The following is an 18,083-nucleotide window of genomic DNA, read 5'->3' as shown; positions in this document are numbered from 1 at the left end:
TTAGAAGAGATGGGTAGTCCCAACTTGCTCTGTTACAATATGCTTTTCAATCAGTGCTCTGGATTGGTAGCGTACACTGCAGCATTACTAAAGGTTGCAGTGGTATTCGTGATATGTACAGTAGTTTTGCAAAATGGAACAGCAGATGTTCACAAAACTGTGAGACATGCATTTTATGTTTGGTGGAGCCACTGTAAATGCACATGAAGTTCAATGCCTGTATCACATTCAATATTCAAACAGACATCAATCACAACCTTGGATGTTTCAAATCATTCACCACTGACATGGGGAGACAAGTCTTTTATGTGTAGTGCATCATGTGGGACCATCCACAGAGACCTTGAAAAGTTGATATGGAAAAGGAGGTACCTGCACAAGTGTAAACAGCCATCAACAAGCAAGCAAACCACCTTTCACATTTTGGACATACCTCAAAGTAGTGTGTGGCATGTCCTGCATGATAATCAGTTGCCCCCTTATCACCACCATCAAGTTCACGATTTGGGTGTGGATGATTTTCAACAAAGACTTTGCTCTGTGAAAGAATTGTTCACTGTCATGAGAATAAGCTCAATGTGCTAATTAACATGTTGGTCATAGATGAAGCACCATCTGCCAGAAATGGTTCTTTTATTTCTTAACAGCCACATCTGCGCACGGCACAATCGCTGTGACATTTTCACACACCACCCCCAACAGCGGTTTACTGTCGATCCCATGATCGGACCATACCTCCTGCCAGTATGTTTGAATGGAGAGAGATATAAGGTCTTCACTGAATAAGTTCTTCCAGAACTGTTGGAGAATGTATTACTTCACATGTGTTGTCAAAGGTGGATGCAAGAAGCATCTGCACACTTTTCTGTTAAGTATATATGATACGCTCAGTGCCACATATGGCACATATTTTATCGGAATGGGAGGTCCGACAGTGTGCCACCTTGCTCCCCTGATCTGATGCACCTCAATTTTTTGTGTGAGGATAGATCAAAGGCTTGGTGTACAGGACACCAGCTCCCAATGAAGAAAAATGTCTTGCCAGGATACTCGCAGTGCCTGGAGAGGTTTGCGTGATACCTCGTATAGTTGGCAGAGTGCAGTATAATTTTCTACAAAGATGTTATGCCTGAATTGAATGTGGTGTTGCCATTCTGAACAACTTTTTTAATGTGTAACACTGTTGATTAAACCGTATTTTCTCTTTGCTGAACTTACTTCCAAAACCCTAAGTTCTTGTTCCAAAGTAGCTGTATTTCAACTCCATTATTAGCTCCTCCAGTATGTGCCAGCCTTTTGGATCAATCTGAATTTCAATTGTGGCTATCAATGAGTTAGTTTCCCTAAAGTAGTGCACAGTTTTTTCAGTGTGCTTCAAACTGTAGGCTGCAACCAATTCCTCTTCCCCATTTTCGTTCAGCAAAGCCACTGCTCAAGTGTCTAATGACCATGGAAAATAATTTCACTACTTCTTCTACCTTTTGTCAAAATGATGAACTAACTGTCCTGATATCACTGTGGGGAGGTACAGGGTGACACAGAACATTTCCACAATCCAATAAAACTAGAAGTGATGAAGGAAAGATATTGCATTCATAGTCGTTGAAACCTTACAACTTTGCCATTTATTAAACATTGATGGCATTTATCATTTTTTAAAAATTAAGTCCTTTAGATTCCGTCGTCCTGCACGAATACATTCGTGAAATCTGCTGTTGAGATTCCTCATTGACCACTGCAACATCTCAGCTGGGATCAGCTGGGATACTGTGAACTGCATCCTGAATTCTCTGTTTTCACTCATCCACAGTTCTTGGTCGTGTTGTGTAAACATTGCAGATGAGGTAGCCCAAAAAAAAAAAAAAAATCACAAACGGATAAAACTGGCGGTCTCGGGGGTCAGAGAATGTTATAGAATCGTGAGATTACACGGCTGCCAAACGTTCTCGCACATATGCCATTGATTGCCGTACAGTGTGTGATGTTGCTCTGTCCTGTTGAAACCAGGCTTCTTGAACATTTGGAAAGTTGTTCAATGCAGGTATAATGAAAGTTAGTAACATCTCCATGTAACGATAGGCATTGTCAGTTATTGTGTTTCCCTGTTCATTTGCGAAAAAATACGGTCTGATAATCCCATGTGATGAAACACCACACCATACTGTCACTTTACTAGCATGTAAAGATACAATCACATTAGGATTTGTGTTTGCCCAGTAAGGGTAGTTCTGTTTATTCACATAACATGTGAGATGAAAATGTGCCCCATCTGACATCCACAACTTGTTTAGAAATTAATTGGCATTGTTTATTTTTGTTGTCATTTGTTGACAGAATCCTAATTGTAAATGGTAACCATTGTCCTTCAATTGTTGCACCATCTGTAGTTTGTGTGGGTGAAATTTTCAATCAAGTTGAAGAATTCTGCAAACACACTCCCGGGACATTCCAACCACTGCTGCCTGCTTATGAATTGAACGCTGTGGGCTCCATAAGACAGACTTGTGTACAACATCAATGTTTGCTGGAGAACGCACACTTCTTGGTTGTCCTGTTAGTTTCTCCTTGAGGGCACATCCAGTTTCTTCAAAGTTATTAATCCACCATTTTATTGCGTTTCGAAGGCACGGCATCATGACATCCTAAATGACAAAAATGTTGAGACTCCCTCTGCCATGCTACCAAACTATCATTGTTTTTATAAAACATTTTTATGGCTTATGCACACTGCTGTACATTCCACTGACCCATGATTACTGAAATGGCAGAGTGTTTACTTGCTAACTGTCATGAACCCACAGTGCTGCCACCTGCCCATGGCTCCCACTATTCATTTCAAACTTTCCCATTACTCTGTATTACAGAATGGAAGTGAGGACTCAGTTGTAAACTTCGGACTTTGTTGTGGAACTAGCAACAAGATACTATTGGCATTTTGCTTTGTGTCATCCACTCATGTACAGATAAAACATGCAACAGCAGTACACACGCCTCACACTACACAACACAGTACGGTCATAGCTGGACAGAAAAAAAGCATGAAAGAATATTACAGCTTGACAAAAAGGTAACAAGTGGTAAGAGGTAAAATTGATACATATGGTATTTGAGGTTTTGATGCAATACATGAGTGTTTTATGACATTAAAACATCAGTCTCAGCCAGTTCAAATAATTCCTCCATAACACACAAAGACCATATGGTGAGACACATTATACTGCAAGATAAATTAAGTTAAAAGTGGTTAAGTTCTTAATTCATTCTTTGCTATTTGTCAGGTGACAACCTAAGATGCAGAAGAAAACACACAATAACGAGAGATCAACATAATCTTTAGTATTTAGTTTACAATTTTGCCTAAGTTGCATCTTCACAAATTTCATTGAGAAGTAACCCATTTTTGTGCCTCAATGATGGAAATTATAATTGAATTTTCTATTGGCCAGCTGTTGTTTACTTGATTACAATGGTACTTTTTGAAGAAAATAATTCCTCACATCTTAAGCAACAGAGGTCTCTTTGCAGTACACTACTACTTTTGCCATGCAACTTGAAAATGATGGAATGAAATGAAATGTTGTGTGGCGAGGGCCTCCCGTCGGCTAGGCTGGTCACCTGGTGCAAGTCTTTTGAGTTGATGGCACTTCGGAGACTTGCGTGTCAATGAGGACAACATGATGATGGGGACAAAGCGACACCCAGTCCCAGCGTGGAGAAAATCTCCGACCCAACAGGGAATTGAACCTGCATCCCTTGAATGGCATTCTGCCATGCTGACCACTCAGCTATGGACCTTGACAATGATAATTGTTGTTTTCCATGCAGCTGATAGGTATTTTCAATCCTTGACTCTAGAAAACAAGGTAATGTGGAATGAGTGGCTAATGAGATAGGTTTTTAATTTTCTTTTGGACTGGCAAGGATTCTCAGTTTGCTGATCTGTACTATATGGAAAGTTACTGAAAACCTTTGGATAACGGAATGTAGCTCCTTTTTTAACAGACAATGAGACCAAGCATAGACCAAAATTAGTTTTTTGTCTTGTACTGCAACTGTGTAAATAATACTTCTGCAGAAACGTATTTGCATTACCTCCCCTTTAAGGAGAAAATATATTAGGTAGGAGTAAGAATTTCACAACCCTTAAAAAAGGCCTCTGCAAGATGTGTGGCTACCTACTTTACACAGCTTCTTACAGATCACTTCTGCTGAATAAACACACTAATTACTTTAACTCTTTCACTATTATTGGGATGTATGTGTCCCTCAAAGGTTATCAGAGAACTAGCAGCAATTTGCTGCATGTTATTGTTATGTATCAGTGTTCCACTGGTAAAGGGAAGTCTGTTAATGGTTTGCAGAATTATTATACTAGGGTCGTTCAATAGGTCCTTAGAAAACCCAAGAGCTGCTGCTTGTAGTATCGAAACAGTTTGTTGGTAATAAGCGTCATCTGTCACTACTGAGCAGGTGAAGTTTCAGCTGTATATGTCACACGGTTTTGTTGTACTCATTGACTGAAGCAACAAGTTTCAGATGTATTTCACAATGCGGAGAAAACTGAGTTTCAAGCAGTGATTAAATATTACTATTTGAAAGGCATTACACCAAAAAAGATCATAGCTGTGATGGATGAAGTTCATGGCACTCTGCTCCTTTGTTTGTAACTGTTTACAATTGGGTACATGAGTTTAAACATGGCCTTACATCCACAAAAGAAAAGTTGACAAAATGCATGGTTTTGAGTGATTGACGAACCAAAGTGGGTGAAATAGTTAAGGCCACTGGCATATTTCAAGGTACAGTGTTTTGAATTTTACACGAAAAATTGGGCATGAAAAGACAGGTGCTGCGTTTGTTCCCATGGAGAATAAACACTATCATGTGGTCGGTGATGAGGCCTTTTTTCTGTCAAAATCATGTTGGGTTTTTGCATTGATACATAACTCTAGATGAAACATGGCTACACTACTACACTCCTGAGACTAAGGGACAACCAAAAGGATTGGATTTTTCAAGGTCAGTGGACTACAAAGAAGGTAAAGACTGTGGAATCAGCTGGCAAGGTGGTGGCTACAGTTTTTTGGAATGCAAGCAGAAACATCTTTGTCGATTATTTGAAAAAAGGACAAACAGTAACTGTAGAGTAATAAGCAGGTTGAGCAAAGAAATCAAGCAAGAATATCCTCATTTGAAAAAGATCCTCTTCCATCATAAAACTTCATGGGTGCATATCTGCACAGTTCAGTGGCCAAAATTATGGAATTAAACTTAGAATCACTGCAGCATCAATAGTATTCATCAGATGTGGGACCCATGCGATTTTTTAAATTTCCAAACTCAAAAAAGGGCTCTGTGGCTGATGATTTACATTGAATGAGGATACTGTTGGCCAAAAATTCCTATTTTGCAGGCCTTCTGAGAGTCTACTTTTTAGAAGACTTAAAAAGGCTGAAGCAATGCTTGGAAAAGTGTATGGAGTTAAAACAGTATTATGTTGAAAAAATAAAGGGAATTATTCCCAAAACACTGTTTTTCTGTCTTTTTCCACAGACTCACTGAATGACTATCATAATTACAGATTGTGTTGTGCTGTCTTCAAGTTTAGCTGAGAATCCTCTGCTCTGTATCATCACATTAAATTAGTTCATTCCTGCAGATAGGCAACCAAAATGAACAGATTTTTATATCGGGCTGCTGTTGGGCCTTCAAGACAATTTGGGCCAGTGAACTGAAAGCATGTTTAATTTTTGCTGTGTCCAAATGGTGCTGTATTGAGCACCTGTGATGTGAGTGTAACTCAGAGAGAGGCTCCGTCCACCAGTGTGCGTGCGTTTTCTGTAGGTTTTGTAGTTTTTATGCAGTTGTCTTCTGAAGGTCCGGAGGTACACTTGTGTGAATAACCTTTAATGTCCCATGCCTTTCCGTGTTGGAAACCGAAATGACAGTAATTATTTTTTTCATGTTGCTACTTCTGATAAAAACGATTAAAATAACATATATAAAGTGGGAGGGGGGTTGTGAAAAGATTTTTCCCAACGACAGGAAGTCAGCATGCCTGACAGATACATCTAAACATAAACACGTTGAACTAAACCTGTTGATTAGTTCATCCATGCATTTGACTCAACTTTGTTATCATTTTGGGCCCACAAGGAATTTTACACAGCTTACTGCATGACCTTTAATGTCTACTTCTGGTTCTTCAGGCCTCATTTGATTGCTTCGAAATTGCATATGAGCTTCAGTGAGATTAAGGCTTAAACTATCTGCTGTGTGTCATTCATAAGCCTATGAAATTCTCTTCTGAGCTGCTTCTGGTATGGTTGAATTTGGACCCTTAGTTAGTAAGTCTGTGCCAACATTGAACATAATAGTTATTGAATTGTAAGAATAGACCCAATATCAATCCCTGTGGGACCTCACCAGTTATGTTCTGTGATTAGGTTCAATTCTCTGACACAGTCTGGCAATGTGATCACCTGTCCCCTGTTGTGAAGGTAAGATTCAAATCTTGCAAGATAAATGTGTGGTATCAACATTTTATGTGATCACATGACCATAACGGCAAGTCTCATTGTCAAAAATTCATGCAGTATCAGCGAATTTACGTGGCTGAACACTTGGGAAGAAGCAGTGCTTAAACAAACATCGAATTTTAGTTCTTCAAGTAGAGTTACATGATTAACACAATTGAAGGGTTTGGGAAGATCTCAGGATATACAAACAGGATAATTTTTCTTGGGACCCCTTCAGACTTTTTGGGTGAAACTGATCATTTGTTTCTGGATTTGCAGCCTAGTTCTCATTTTATCTTCATGTGGTATTTCAACAACTTCCCTAGTTGCCTTCGTCACTTGTTGAACACAGATATTGTAGCTTGCTGTCTGGATCCCAAGAATGAGTTAAAATTTCATAGAGTAACTAACACTCAAGTTACAGCATTCCCTGTCATTCACGCAGTGGGCAGATCATTACGAGGAGCCCAACAAGTTAAAATCAGACTCATCAATTGTATTATTTTATGCAGTAAAATTATTATTATTATTATTATTATTATCATCTTATGGTGAAATTTCATTCTTTTGGTGCCTAGTACCCCTGTCCATGATGATCAGTTACTGTTATTTCAAAACCAAAAAAAGGCTGACATAGTACATACATGAATGTGCTACTGAAGCAACATATGAAGTGATTTAGGATGAAACACAAAAGAACAACAGTGAGTTTAGAAACTTGATGAGATGCTGATTTGAAAGAGAGAGAATGAGAAAGAAAGAAGGGGAGGGAGGGAGGGAGGGAGAGAGGGGGGGAGAGAGGGAGAGAGGGAGAGAGGGAGAGAGAGAGAGAGAGAGAGAGAGAGAGAGAGAGAGAGAGAGAGAGAGAGAGAGAATGTTGTTCAGTTTTTGACATGTGCAAATGTAACAGATCTGTGGAAGGAGCTTTAGGGGCTTCAAGCCAGTGGTAAAGTATCACAATATTCTTTGCAAATAAGAAAATTAGCTCTGAACCTACATTTTTGTTCTGCAAAGGCATATAGCTACTTATGACAGTTTGTGAAGTTATCTTACTCAAGAGCAAGTCACTGCAATTATGAGAAGTTCCCTATTTACAAACAGTGGCATCCTTTTATAGTGACTGAATTTGGGGAACCACTAGATTATGTGAATCACGAACCTGTACCTCAAGAATTATTTTATCTACATGATGAATCACTTACATAGATCTGGATCTTTTGAGAACAGGTAAAGTTGCAAGACAACTATATACAAAGCTAATTTTATTTAAAGGCCAGTGAAAACATTACAACTGTAGAATGTCAACAAAAACAGTGTAAAAATAAAATGGAAATGACACCAATGTAGAAATGAAATGTCAATAAAATATTGTAAAAATAAAATGGCAGAAAATTACTTTACCATCTTGGAAGTCGTCATTATTATGCACGAGTTTTTAAAAATATTCCTGTCCATACTGGACTAGTCTTTGGGGGCTGTGACTGCATGCTTGAAATATGAACAAAAGTACAGAATCCCAGCGCAACTCACCATTTCTATTAGTTAACCAGTGTGCGTTTTGAAGTTTACTACATAATCTTCGGGTTGTAACTGCTGAAATAGCATTGATTTACATTCCGTTTGTGAGCAACAAGAGGTTATTGTGAGTAGACAAAAATGTTTTGAGTGGTTGTGCAGTTTTATCTGCATTGAAAAGTTTATACATATTTTGATTAGGTTCTTCACTTGATGCTGCCAGTATACACACAAATTACCAATGTTTGCCAGTTTTTTGAGAAAAAACAAAGTTAGCCTGAGATATTTGAAGTTAAAAGGTAATTCGAAGTAGTATGACAAAGCAGATGATGCCAAACTGATAAAAATGAGAATGGGTATTTAGTTTGTTTCAAATGTGGATGTATAGCCACTCCAAGAAATTTAAGCTCATTTGTAGCTGACACAGTGAGCAACAATATCTGTTCAACACGTCAAGTAACTAACCAGTTGTTGAAATATTGTGTGAAGATGAAATGACAGCTTGCTTGTAGATCCAAAATCTTTTAAGCCACAATATTTATTGTTTAGTTCTGGCAGGTATCAGGTGGCAAGGAATTGTATAGGTTTCTTTATGGAGAATCCAATATGAAAGCCAAGCTGAGAAGTCAGCAAGTTCAGCTCAGAAAAAAAAAAGCATCTTATGTAGACACTGAGGTTGGAACAGCTCCCTCCATGTAATTATTTAGAACTAAATGAATTCATTGTGATGGTAAGCTTTCAAATACACCCACGAGAAGTAAGTGTTTGAAAAAAAAAGTGAGTCAAAAATGTGTTTTAGAGTGCACTTCAACACAGAAAAGTTAATCCAATTAAATGCTTGAGAATATTTAACTAAGGTGTTGGACTCTAATAAATTACCAGGATGCTACAAAAATGACAAATATGGGCTGCTTGGACTGGCTACATATAATTAAAACAGGAACACAAGAATAATTATCTGAATATGAAAGTAGTTTTTATTCATCCAATGTTCAAATGAGGTGTATTCTCTTTAAGGCACAGCAGAAAGAGAAAGAACAATATAAATAAATATTCAATCTGTTTTAACACAGATCTCTATAAAAATAGATCAACAAAGTTAAATTCTCTTAAAGTGGAATGCATTTAAGAGACTAAATGAGTTTTTCCAAACACAACAAATATTAGAAAATCATGAGTAAGGTTCCTTTTTCTTTTTAATCAAAAATAAAACTGAAAATAATGCAACAGTTTCAAAAACAGAAAGAAAGGATGAATGCTAATGCCATGTTACAAATCATCTTTGCAAACCTCAGTGCAATGTTTTTTCACACACACACACACACACACACACAGGGAGATCACAAATGCATCCAGTAAATGGAAACCAATGAGCACAAATGGATGGTGTATCCTGAATGCAGGGTGACTACACATCAGAGCGAGAGCCAGCTCTAGCTGACTTCTTCGGCCGAGGAGTAGCAGATGAAGCATCAGCTGAGCGGGAAGTGGCAGACTCTCTCGCACTGTCACTGGCTGTCGAGCCTCTGTGATTGTGGTGATCTTTTTTTTTATTTCGAATGTGGTTCTCAATCCCGTTAGTTTTCTTTTTTGTTTGACGTATCTCCTTTGAGGCTGCAGTATCACTCTCAACTGATGAGTCTGAGTCATTTGCATTCTTAGTCACTACCTTGTGATGTTTTGTCTTTGCAGAGTGATTTTCACTCTTTTGTAGTTTCTTTTGTAACTGTCTGATCTTCCGAGCAATGGCATCGGGATCCTTTCCGCAAGAAGCGTTAGAAACATCTGAGTCACTGTCAGAACTAGAACTGCGACGACTTCGTATGATTTTCCTGCGACGTTTCACTGGTGTAGCTACAATCTTTCTCTTCTTTTTCTTCCTCTTTTTCTTTGAGTCTTTGTGTTTTCTTTTGATCTTTTTCTTCTGTTTCTTCCGCCTGTCTGACCCACTACTGCTGCCACTGCTCGAGGAGGAACTACTGCTGTACACACTGCTGTCGCTGCTACTGCTGCTGCTACTGCTACTACTAGTACCGCTCGAACTGCTGACGTCTCTCCTCCTGCGCTTCTTCGCTTTGCAGTCTGCACGCAAAACTTTATCGTCTTCTGATGAGGATCGATCACTGTCCGAGTCATCTTCACCTCTGCGAGGCTTCTTCTTAGTTTTATCTAGGATCTTTCCTTTCTTTCCTTTAATTTTCTTCTTTTTTCTTCTCCTTTTCTTGACTTTCTTTGCGATTACTGCATGCTTCTTTTGTCTGATTTTCTTTTTGTGATGCATGTTTCCTTTTTGCACCTCTGAACTTGAGCTGCTATCTTCTGATGAATCAGATGAGCTGTCACTCTCACTCGAAGATTCTGAATTACTGTCTGTAGAACTATCTTCACTCTTCTTTCTTTTCTTCTTCTGAGGCTCAGAAAGAGAGTTCTCTTTACCTTTGTTCTGCAAGGCACCACCATCTTTGTGTTCTGTGGCAGCAGCATTTCTCGGTCTCTTCTGGAGCTGACTTTCCGACTTCACATTATGCTCGCCAGACGATGTCGCATCTCCTGGTCCTTTGCTTCTGCTGTTGGCACCAGACTGATGACTATTTTCTCCCCCTTTCCTGCTCATTTTGCCAGAAGGAGTCCCTGGCCTTTCTTTTCTTCTGGCAGAATCACTCCCTCTGGCCTTTTGTGTGTCACTGTCTCTTCCATCTGACAAGTCATCTCTGCTGTGGTGTGCTTTGACTCTTTCAGTACCATTGTCCGATCCATGGACAGCTACTGTCTTAGGAGTTGTACTTCTGTTTTTCTCCACAGCTTCTGCCCCTCTTCTCCTGGTGCCTTCCTCACTGGAACCACTGCTGTCTCTCCTAGCAAGCTGTGCACCATTCACGTTACTTCCACCTTCTACGTTTTGAGATTTCTCCCTGCCATCACTTCTCTTCGGTTCCCTGGGCAGTCGCTCCTCATCAGCTCTCTCCCATCCTTCCTTACTGGACGTCTTCCCACCAATCCTTCCACTCTCCGTTTGAGAATCTCTCTCCTTAGCATGATCTCCAACATCATCTTCAATGTATTCCTTGTTCACGTGATGTTTATCTCTCTCCTTGTTTCTCTCCTTTTCTCTCAACTTCTCCTTCTCTTTCATCTTTTCTTTTTCCCTGTCCTTTTCCTTGTCCTTCTCTCTTTCCTTTTCTCTGTCTTTCTCCCTGTTTTTATCTTTCTCCTTCTCCCTGTCCTTATCTTCCTCCCTATCACGATCCTTATCCTTATCACTGTTTCTGTCTCTGTTGCCACCTTTGTCCCTGTCCCTATCTTTATCATTTTCTCTGTCACGTTGGCGGTCCCTGTCCTTGTCCCGCTCCCTGTCTCTGTCCTTATCCCTATCCCTGTCCCTGTCTCTGTCCCTGTCCCTGTCCCTTTCTCTGTCTCTCTCTCTTCCTTTGTCCCTCTCCCTGTCCCGATCTCGATCCCTATCTCTACCTCGCTCCCTCTCTCTGTCCCTGTCACGGCTGCCACTACTTCCACCATGCCTGCGCTCTCTCTCACTGTAGTAGCGGCGTTCTCGTTCTCTGTCTCTTTCGGAACTCCGGGTATCGGAAACACCGCGCACGTCCTCCCGTCTTCCGTGGTCTCGAATATCTTCCCGTCTCGAGGAGTTCCTGTCATTGTCAGGTCTCTGCAAATCAAACAGATGCACAAGCAATTATTACATATTCTGTAAAAAGAAGAACCTGTGATGCCATAAATATGTAATCATAATACAAAGAAGTTATTGAACTATATTTCACTGGTGTTATCTGGAATGATCCAAGTTTCTTTTCAGAAATATTTGCTGAAAAAATAAGGAAACTTTATGAGAAACTGCCTATATTTTCATACAGAAGGAAAAGAAAACTTGCAGCTATGGGGCACCAGTCAGTAGTCTTCAGATTTGAATAGTTCACATAACTGTCAAGAACTATTAACAGTTATCTGGCTTCATTAATCCAGATCCCTCATTCATCTGGAACATTTTGCTCCTGTATAGTAACTGTAGTACAGTTGATACTCCAAAAGTAATTGTGAGAACAACTGATGGTGGCAATCATTAACTTCAGATTCAGCCAGCTGCCACACACAATTCTGACAAAGTGTCAGGTAACGCTTTAACACGACATGTATTGTTCCCATTTATTGAGCGTCCAAAATGACATACAAAGACAGCAGCATCCACAGACAAAAAATTAGATACATTGAGTAGGATGGATAAAGGAGAATTGCTAAACAGCATTCTTGCTGAATTTGGTATTTGAAATTTGACGGTTTTAGATTGGAAAGACAACTGGAAAAACTAATACTTTTGTTTGAAACTGATGTCAAAAGACGGTTTAGAGTAATGGGACAGTAACGAAAACAAAGAATAGAACTCTAGAGGGCATCCTTTCAATGTGGTTTAGTGCAAAGAGGAAGAGTGGTGTTTAGTGTCAGGCACCATACTGTACGAAAAAGCAATAAGTTTAAACATGAAGCTTTCTAATAGTGATCCAAACTTCTCAGCCAGCCAAGGTTTGTTTCAAAGGTGGAAACATCGATGCAGGATATGGTAGCAGTCAATGATTGGTAAATGCATTTCAGCAGACACAGTAGCTCCCGAAAATTAAAAAAAAATTCAGAAATTTTATTCCATTTGATAAGTTGACTCTAAATCAAGTTCACAATGTCAATCAATAAGTTCTTTCCTGTCAGATGCTATCCAACAAGACATAAGGTTCCTGATTAGACACTTCTCCAAATGCTAGAAAAAGAATAAGGAGAAAAGAGTCACAATTATGGCTCCCAGTAATGTATCTGGGAAACACAAAATCCCTCTTTTGTTAATGGGGAAATAAAACAATCCCCATACTTTCATAAATGTGAATCATCCCTCCTCACCAGTATCTTATGTCACAAAAATATGTGGATAGGCAGGCTGCTGTTTTAAAAGATAATTCTTTGAAGCTTTTGTGGCAAGTGTAACAATATTTCTAAAGGAAGAAGTTCTGCATCTGACTGCCATATTCTTGGCTGTGCAATGCTCCATCCATCCTGGTGTAGAGAATTGGTCAGTAAAATTACTGCCTCACAACAAAATGTCAATGTTGTAGCCAATGCACAGGGGGCTCCTGGAAAATATTAAGCATGTGCATGAGAGGCAGCTGCTCACAAAATTTGTTGAAGAAGAAGGGGAAAATGGTGTGTTAACACTATTGAAATTTATGAATTTACAGAGTATAATAGTGTAGAGTCAAAAATCAATGTACTGGAAGAATATATGCCCAACCATTTAGAAATTAGTGGCAATATCGGTGCAGAGTTCATCGAAGCCCTTGCAAATCCTGCAGAAAGCTCAGGCATAGATGTTAATGACTGGCTGGGAAATGACAATGACACTAGCTACAGTATGATTTCTGATGACAAAGCTGTCACAGTTCCTGTACGTGCAGACAGCAACAACTGTGATGATCAATTACCTGACATAGCTGATGCTCAATCTGAAGAGATTATGGATGATGACACATACAAATGGAACAACCCAGCTGGACAAAATAATGGTCTATTTGGAACATGAGCCAGAAAGAACTTGCTTCTGAAAGTCCATCGTTCTCGCGGATGTAGGACAGTGGCTAACGATATAAGTAAAGAAAATGAAACACAACAGCCATATCATCAAAGAAGTTTATTTCAAATGACCTGACTCTGTGCAACACTTATGCCATATTCAGGTCCACTATAAACCACAAAAGTATTTTCGTTCCTTGGCCCAAGTATCATAGTGTATAATCTACAACATGTTGCCACAATTTAGGGTGAAATACTGCTGGTGAAACATTTGTGTGATCATGCTGCACATATATGACATGAATCTGATTCTAAAGAAACTTACCAATTATTTCAGCATGTAAAGCTTGTCACAATTCAGATTAAAACAGTGTACAATTTGTGTTTTATGTGAAAATAGATATAATGTCTGTGTTTCTGGCATTCAATCCATGTATCTCAGTTTTTTCTGAACATCTAGATTATCCAGATTTTTGACAATCCGGATGATCTACAATCTCACCTGGTCTGGCAAATCAGGGTTTCACCGTACATGAAAATTTGTAATGAGAATAACTTTTCCAAATAATGAAACAAGCAGATGTTGGCTGAGATAGAAAGGTCAAAAAACACGAGAGCTTATGACCACACTCCTAACAATAAAAACTCTCATACCATCACTTAATGCACACTTCAAGAAGGAATCATGTAAGAAAAATAATTTCCAACTACACACAAAAATTATACAGAAAGCAAGACCAATAAAACTGCTTTATATATATATATAAAAAAATACTATTTCCAAGGGAGAGGGCAGCAGTGCCAGTGAATTTGAAGTTGCCTGCAATCTTGACAATAAACTATTTAACAACCATTCTGCAAATGAAGGGAGGGCAAAACATTACTTTTTAAAGGGATCTGACAGGAATGAGATGAGGAAAAGCAGCAGCAAATTTGCATGGAATGAGAGTCGAAAGACTTAATGAATTGTAATTTTGTCATATAGTGGCATTGTAAGCTAAGCAGATGTGTTTGGATAAAAGTAAGTGTAATTTCAAATCAGTGGCTTGTAGCTGTTTAGTTCACTACTGGAAAATGATACACTCATCTTTTTTATGCTTTCATTTATGCTTTGCTCTTAGCACCCTCTTCTAACTGCTTACATTCTTAATACTCCTTGCATTAAAGCCTTGTTGAGAAGCAAAAGCTGAATATAACCAAAAATAAGCATAAGAGAAGGAAAGCAACAGGAGTTCTATGAAGACAGAATCAATACCTTCACTGTGTGACAGCAAGAGGAATAGTGACAGATGACAAAGTCACTAAAGCAGAGTTACTGAACACGGTTCTACAAAATTCCTTCACGAGAGCACATGCAGTATATATTCCAGATTTTGAATCAAGAACAGCTGCCAACATTAGTAACTTCGAAGTAGATAAATTCGGTGTAGTGAAGCAATAGTGTCATTCAATAAATGTAAGTCTTCCAGTTCAAATTGTATACCATTTATGTTTCTTCCAAAGTATGTTAACAGCCCCATTTTTAGAAATCATAAACAACTGCTCACTTGACAAAAGATCTGTACCTAATGACCAGGAAGTCACACAGGTCACACTAATACACATGAAAGGAAACTGAACTAATCTACTGAATTACAGACCCATATCACTAACTTCAATTTGTTGAAGGATTTTGGAACATATGTTGTGTTTGAGCATTATGCAACATTTCAAAGACAGTGGTCTACTAACATAGAGCCAGCCTGATTCAGAAAATACCATTCTTGTGAAACACAGTTGGATTTTTATTCACACCAAGTAATGAGTACCACTAAACAATGGCGTTTTTCATTGCAGCGAGATCTTTTCATGGATTTCAATCATCAAATTTCTCCTCTGAATGAGGAAATAGTTTGTTGACATCACTTACACAGGGAGAAATAATTATCATAATAAAATAAGAGAAAACAGAGCTTGCATGGAAAGATTCAAATGTTTGTGTTTCTCGCGCACTGTTTGAGGGTGGAACGGAAGAGATATAGTTTGAAAGTGGTATGATGAATCTTCTCCCAGGCATTGAAGTGAGAATTGCAGAGTAGTCATGCAGATGTAGCTGTTGATGAATTTGAAGTAAAATTTTATCCGATAAGCTGATAAAAAATGCTAAGAAGTTTTCATCTTATGTAATGTCAAAATACTGTCATCCATACAGTCACTCAGTGATCACATTGAAACCAAAGTAATCTAACAATAACAAAGAGAAGACTGGTGTACTGAATCATTGTCACTATCTTGGTCAGTCTCCAGCCTCTGGCCGAGTCTGTATGGAACATAGGCCTCTCCACCATCTTCTGTCTTGCCACCTTCTCTCCGTCTTCACCTTGGTCCAGTCTACTACATCTACATCCATACTCTGCAAGCCACCTGACGGTGTATAGTGGAGGGTACCTTGAGTACCTCTATCAGTTCTCCCTTCTATTCCAGTCTCGTATTGTTCGTGGAAAGAAGGATTGTCTGTATACCTCTGTGTGGGCTCTAATCTTTCTGATTTTATCCTCATGGTCTCTTTGTGAGATATACGTAGGAGGGAGCAATATACTGCTTGACTCCTCAGTGAAGGTATGTTCTCGAAACTTCAACAAAAGCATGTACCGAGCTACAGAGCGTCTCTCCTGCAGAGTCTTCCACTGGAGTTTATCTATCATTTCCGTAACGCTTTCGCGATTACTAAATGATCCAGTAACGAAGCGCGCTGCTCTCCGTTGGATCTTCTCTATCTCTTCTATCAACCCTATCTGGTACGGATCCCACACTGCTGAGCAGTATTCAAGCAGTGGGCGAACAAGTGTACTGTAACCTACTTCCTTTGTTTTCGGATTCCAATGAATCTCAGTCTGGCATCTGCTTTACTGACGATCAACTTTATATGATCATTCCATTTTAAGTCACTCCTAATGCATACCCCCAGATAATTTATGGAATTAATTGCTTCCAGTTGCTGACCTGCTATATTGTAGCTAAATGATAAGGGATCTTTCTTTCTATGTATTTGCAGCACATTACACTTGTCTACATTGAGATTCAATTGCCATTTCCTGCACCATGCGTCAATTCGCTGCAGATCCTCCTGCATTTCAGTACAATTTTCCATTGTTACAACCTCTCGATATACCACAGCATCATCCGCAAAAAGCCTCAGTGAACTTCAGATGTCATCCATAAGGTCATTTATGTATATTGTGAATAGCAACGGTCCTACAACACTCCCCTGCAGCACACCTGAAATCACTCTTACTTCGGAAGACTTCTCTCCATTGAGAATGACATGCTGCATTCTGTTATCTAGGAACTCTTCAATCCAATCACATAATTGGTCTGATAGTCCATATGCTCTTTGTTCATTAAACGACTGTGGGGAACTGTATCGACTTTGCAGAAGTCAAGAAACACAGCATCTACCTGAGAACCTGTGTCTATGGCCCTCTGAGTCTCGTGGACGAATAGCGCGAGCTGGGTTTCACACGATCGTCTTTTTTGAAACCCATGCTGACTCCTACAGAGTAGATTTCTAGTCTCCAGAAAAGTCATTATACTCGAACATAATACGTGTTCCAAAATTCTACAACTGATCGACGTTAGAGATATAGGTCTATAGTTCTGCACATCTGTTCAACATTCCTTCTTGGAAATGGGGATGACCTGTGCCCTTTTCCAATCCTTTGGAATGCTACATCTTCTAGAGACCTACGAAACACCACTGCAATGAAGGGGGTAAGTTCCTTCACGTACTCTGTGTAAAATCAAACTGGTATCCCATCAGGTCCAGTGGCCTTCCCTTTTTTGAGCGATTTTAATTGTTTCTCTACCCCTCTGTCGTCTATTTCGATATCTACCATTTTGTCATCTGTGCGACAATCTAGAGAAGGAACTACAGTGCAGTCTTCCTCTGTGAAACAGCTTTGGAAAAAGACATTTAGTATTTTGGCCTTTAGTCTGTCATCCTCTGTTTCAGTACCATTTTGGTCACAGAGTGTCTGGACATTTTGTTTTGATTCACCTACCGCTTTGACGTAAGACCAAAATTTCGTACGATTTTCTGCCAAGTCAGTACGCAGAACTTTACTCTCGAATTCATTGAACGCCTCTCACATAGCCTTCCTCACACTACATTTCGCTTTGCGTTAAGTTTTGTTTATCTGCAAGGCTTTGGCTATGTTTATGTTTGCTGTGAAGTTCCCTTTGCTTCTGCAGCAGTTTTCTAACTCGGTTGTTGTACCACGGTGGCTCTTTTCCATCTCTTATGATCTTGCTTGGCACATACTCATCTAACGCATATTGTACGATGGTTTTGAACTTTGTCCACTGATCCTCAACACTATCTGTACATGACACAAAACTTTCGTGTTGAGCCGTCAGAAAAAATCTTCCTACCTTTTTTAATATTTCTATTTACGGCTGAAATCATCGATGCAGTAACCGCTTTATGATCACTGATTCCCTGTTCTG

The 18,083-nt window shown here is 39.3% G+C and overlaps 1 protein-coding gene across 2 annotated transcripts in view; it reads right to left on the bottom strand.

Annotated features, from left to right (window-relative positions):
• Positions 1-9,211: 9,211 nt before the first annotated feature.
• LOC126458170 (zinc finger CCCH domain-containing protein 13) overlaps positions 9,212-18,083 on the bottom strand; it is a 93,193-nt gene continuing 84,321 nt past the window's right edge. For both annotated transcript variants that reach the window (XM_050095039.1, XM_050095037.1), the window contains one exon: positions 9,212-11,697. In XM_050095039.1, coding sequence (XP_049950996.1) covers positions 9,442-11,697 — 2,256 coding nt within the window. In that variant the 3' untranslated portion in view covers positions 9,212-9,441. The remainder of the gene's footprint in view (positions 11,698-18,083) is intronic.

The sequence above is a fragment of the Schistocerca serialis genome, chromosome 2, assembly GCF_023864345.2.
Source record: "Schistocerca serialis cubense isolate TAMUIC-IGC-003099 chromosome 2, iqSchSeri2.2, whole genome shotgun sequence".
Classification (NCBI taxonomy): domain Eukaryota; kingdom Metazoa; phylum Arthropoda; class Insecta; order Orthoptera; family Acrididae; genus Schistocerca; species Schistocerca serialis.
Note: the sequence above shows the minus strand (reverse complement) of the source record. Positions and strands in the feature narration are given on the sequence as shown.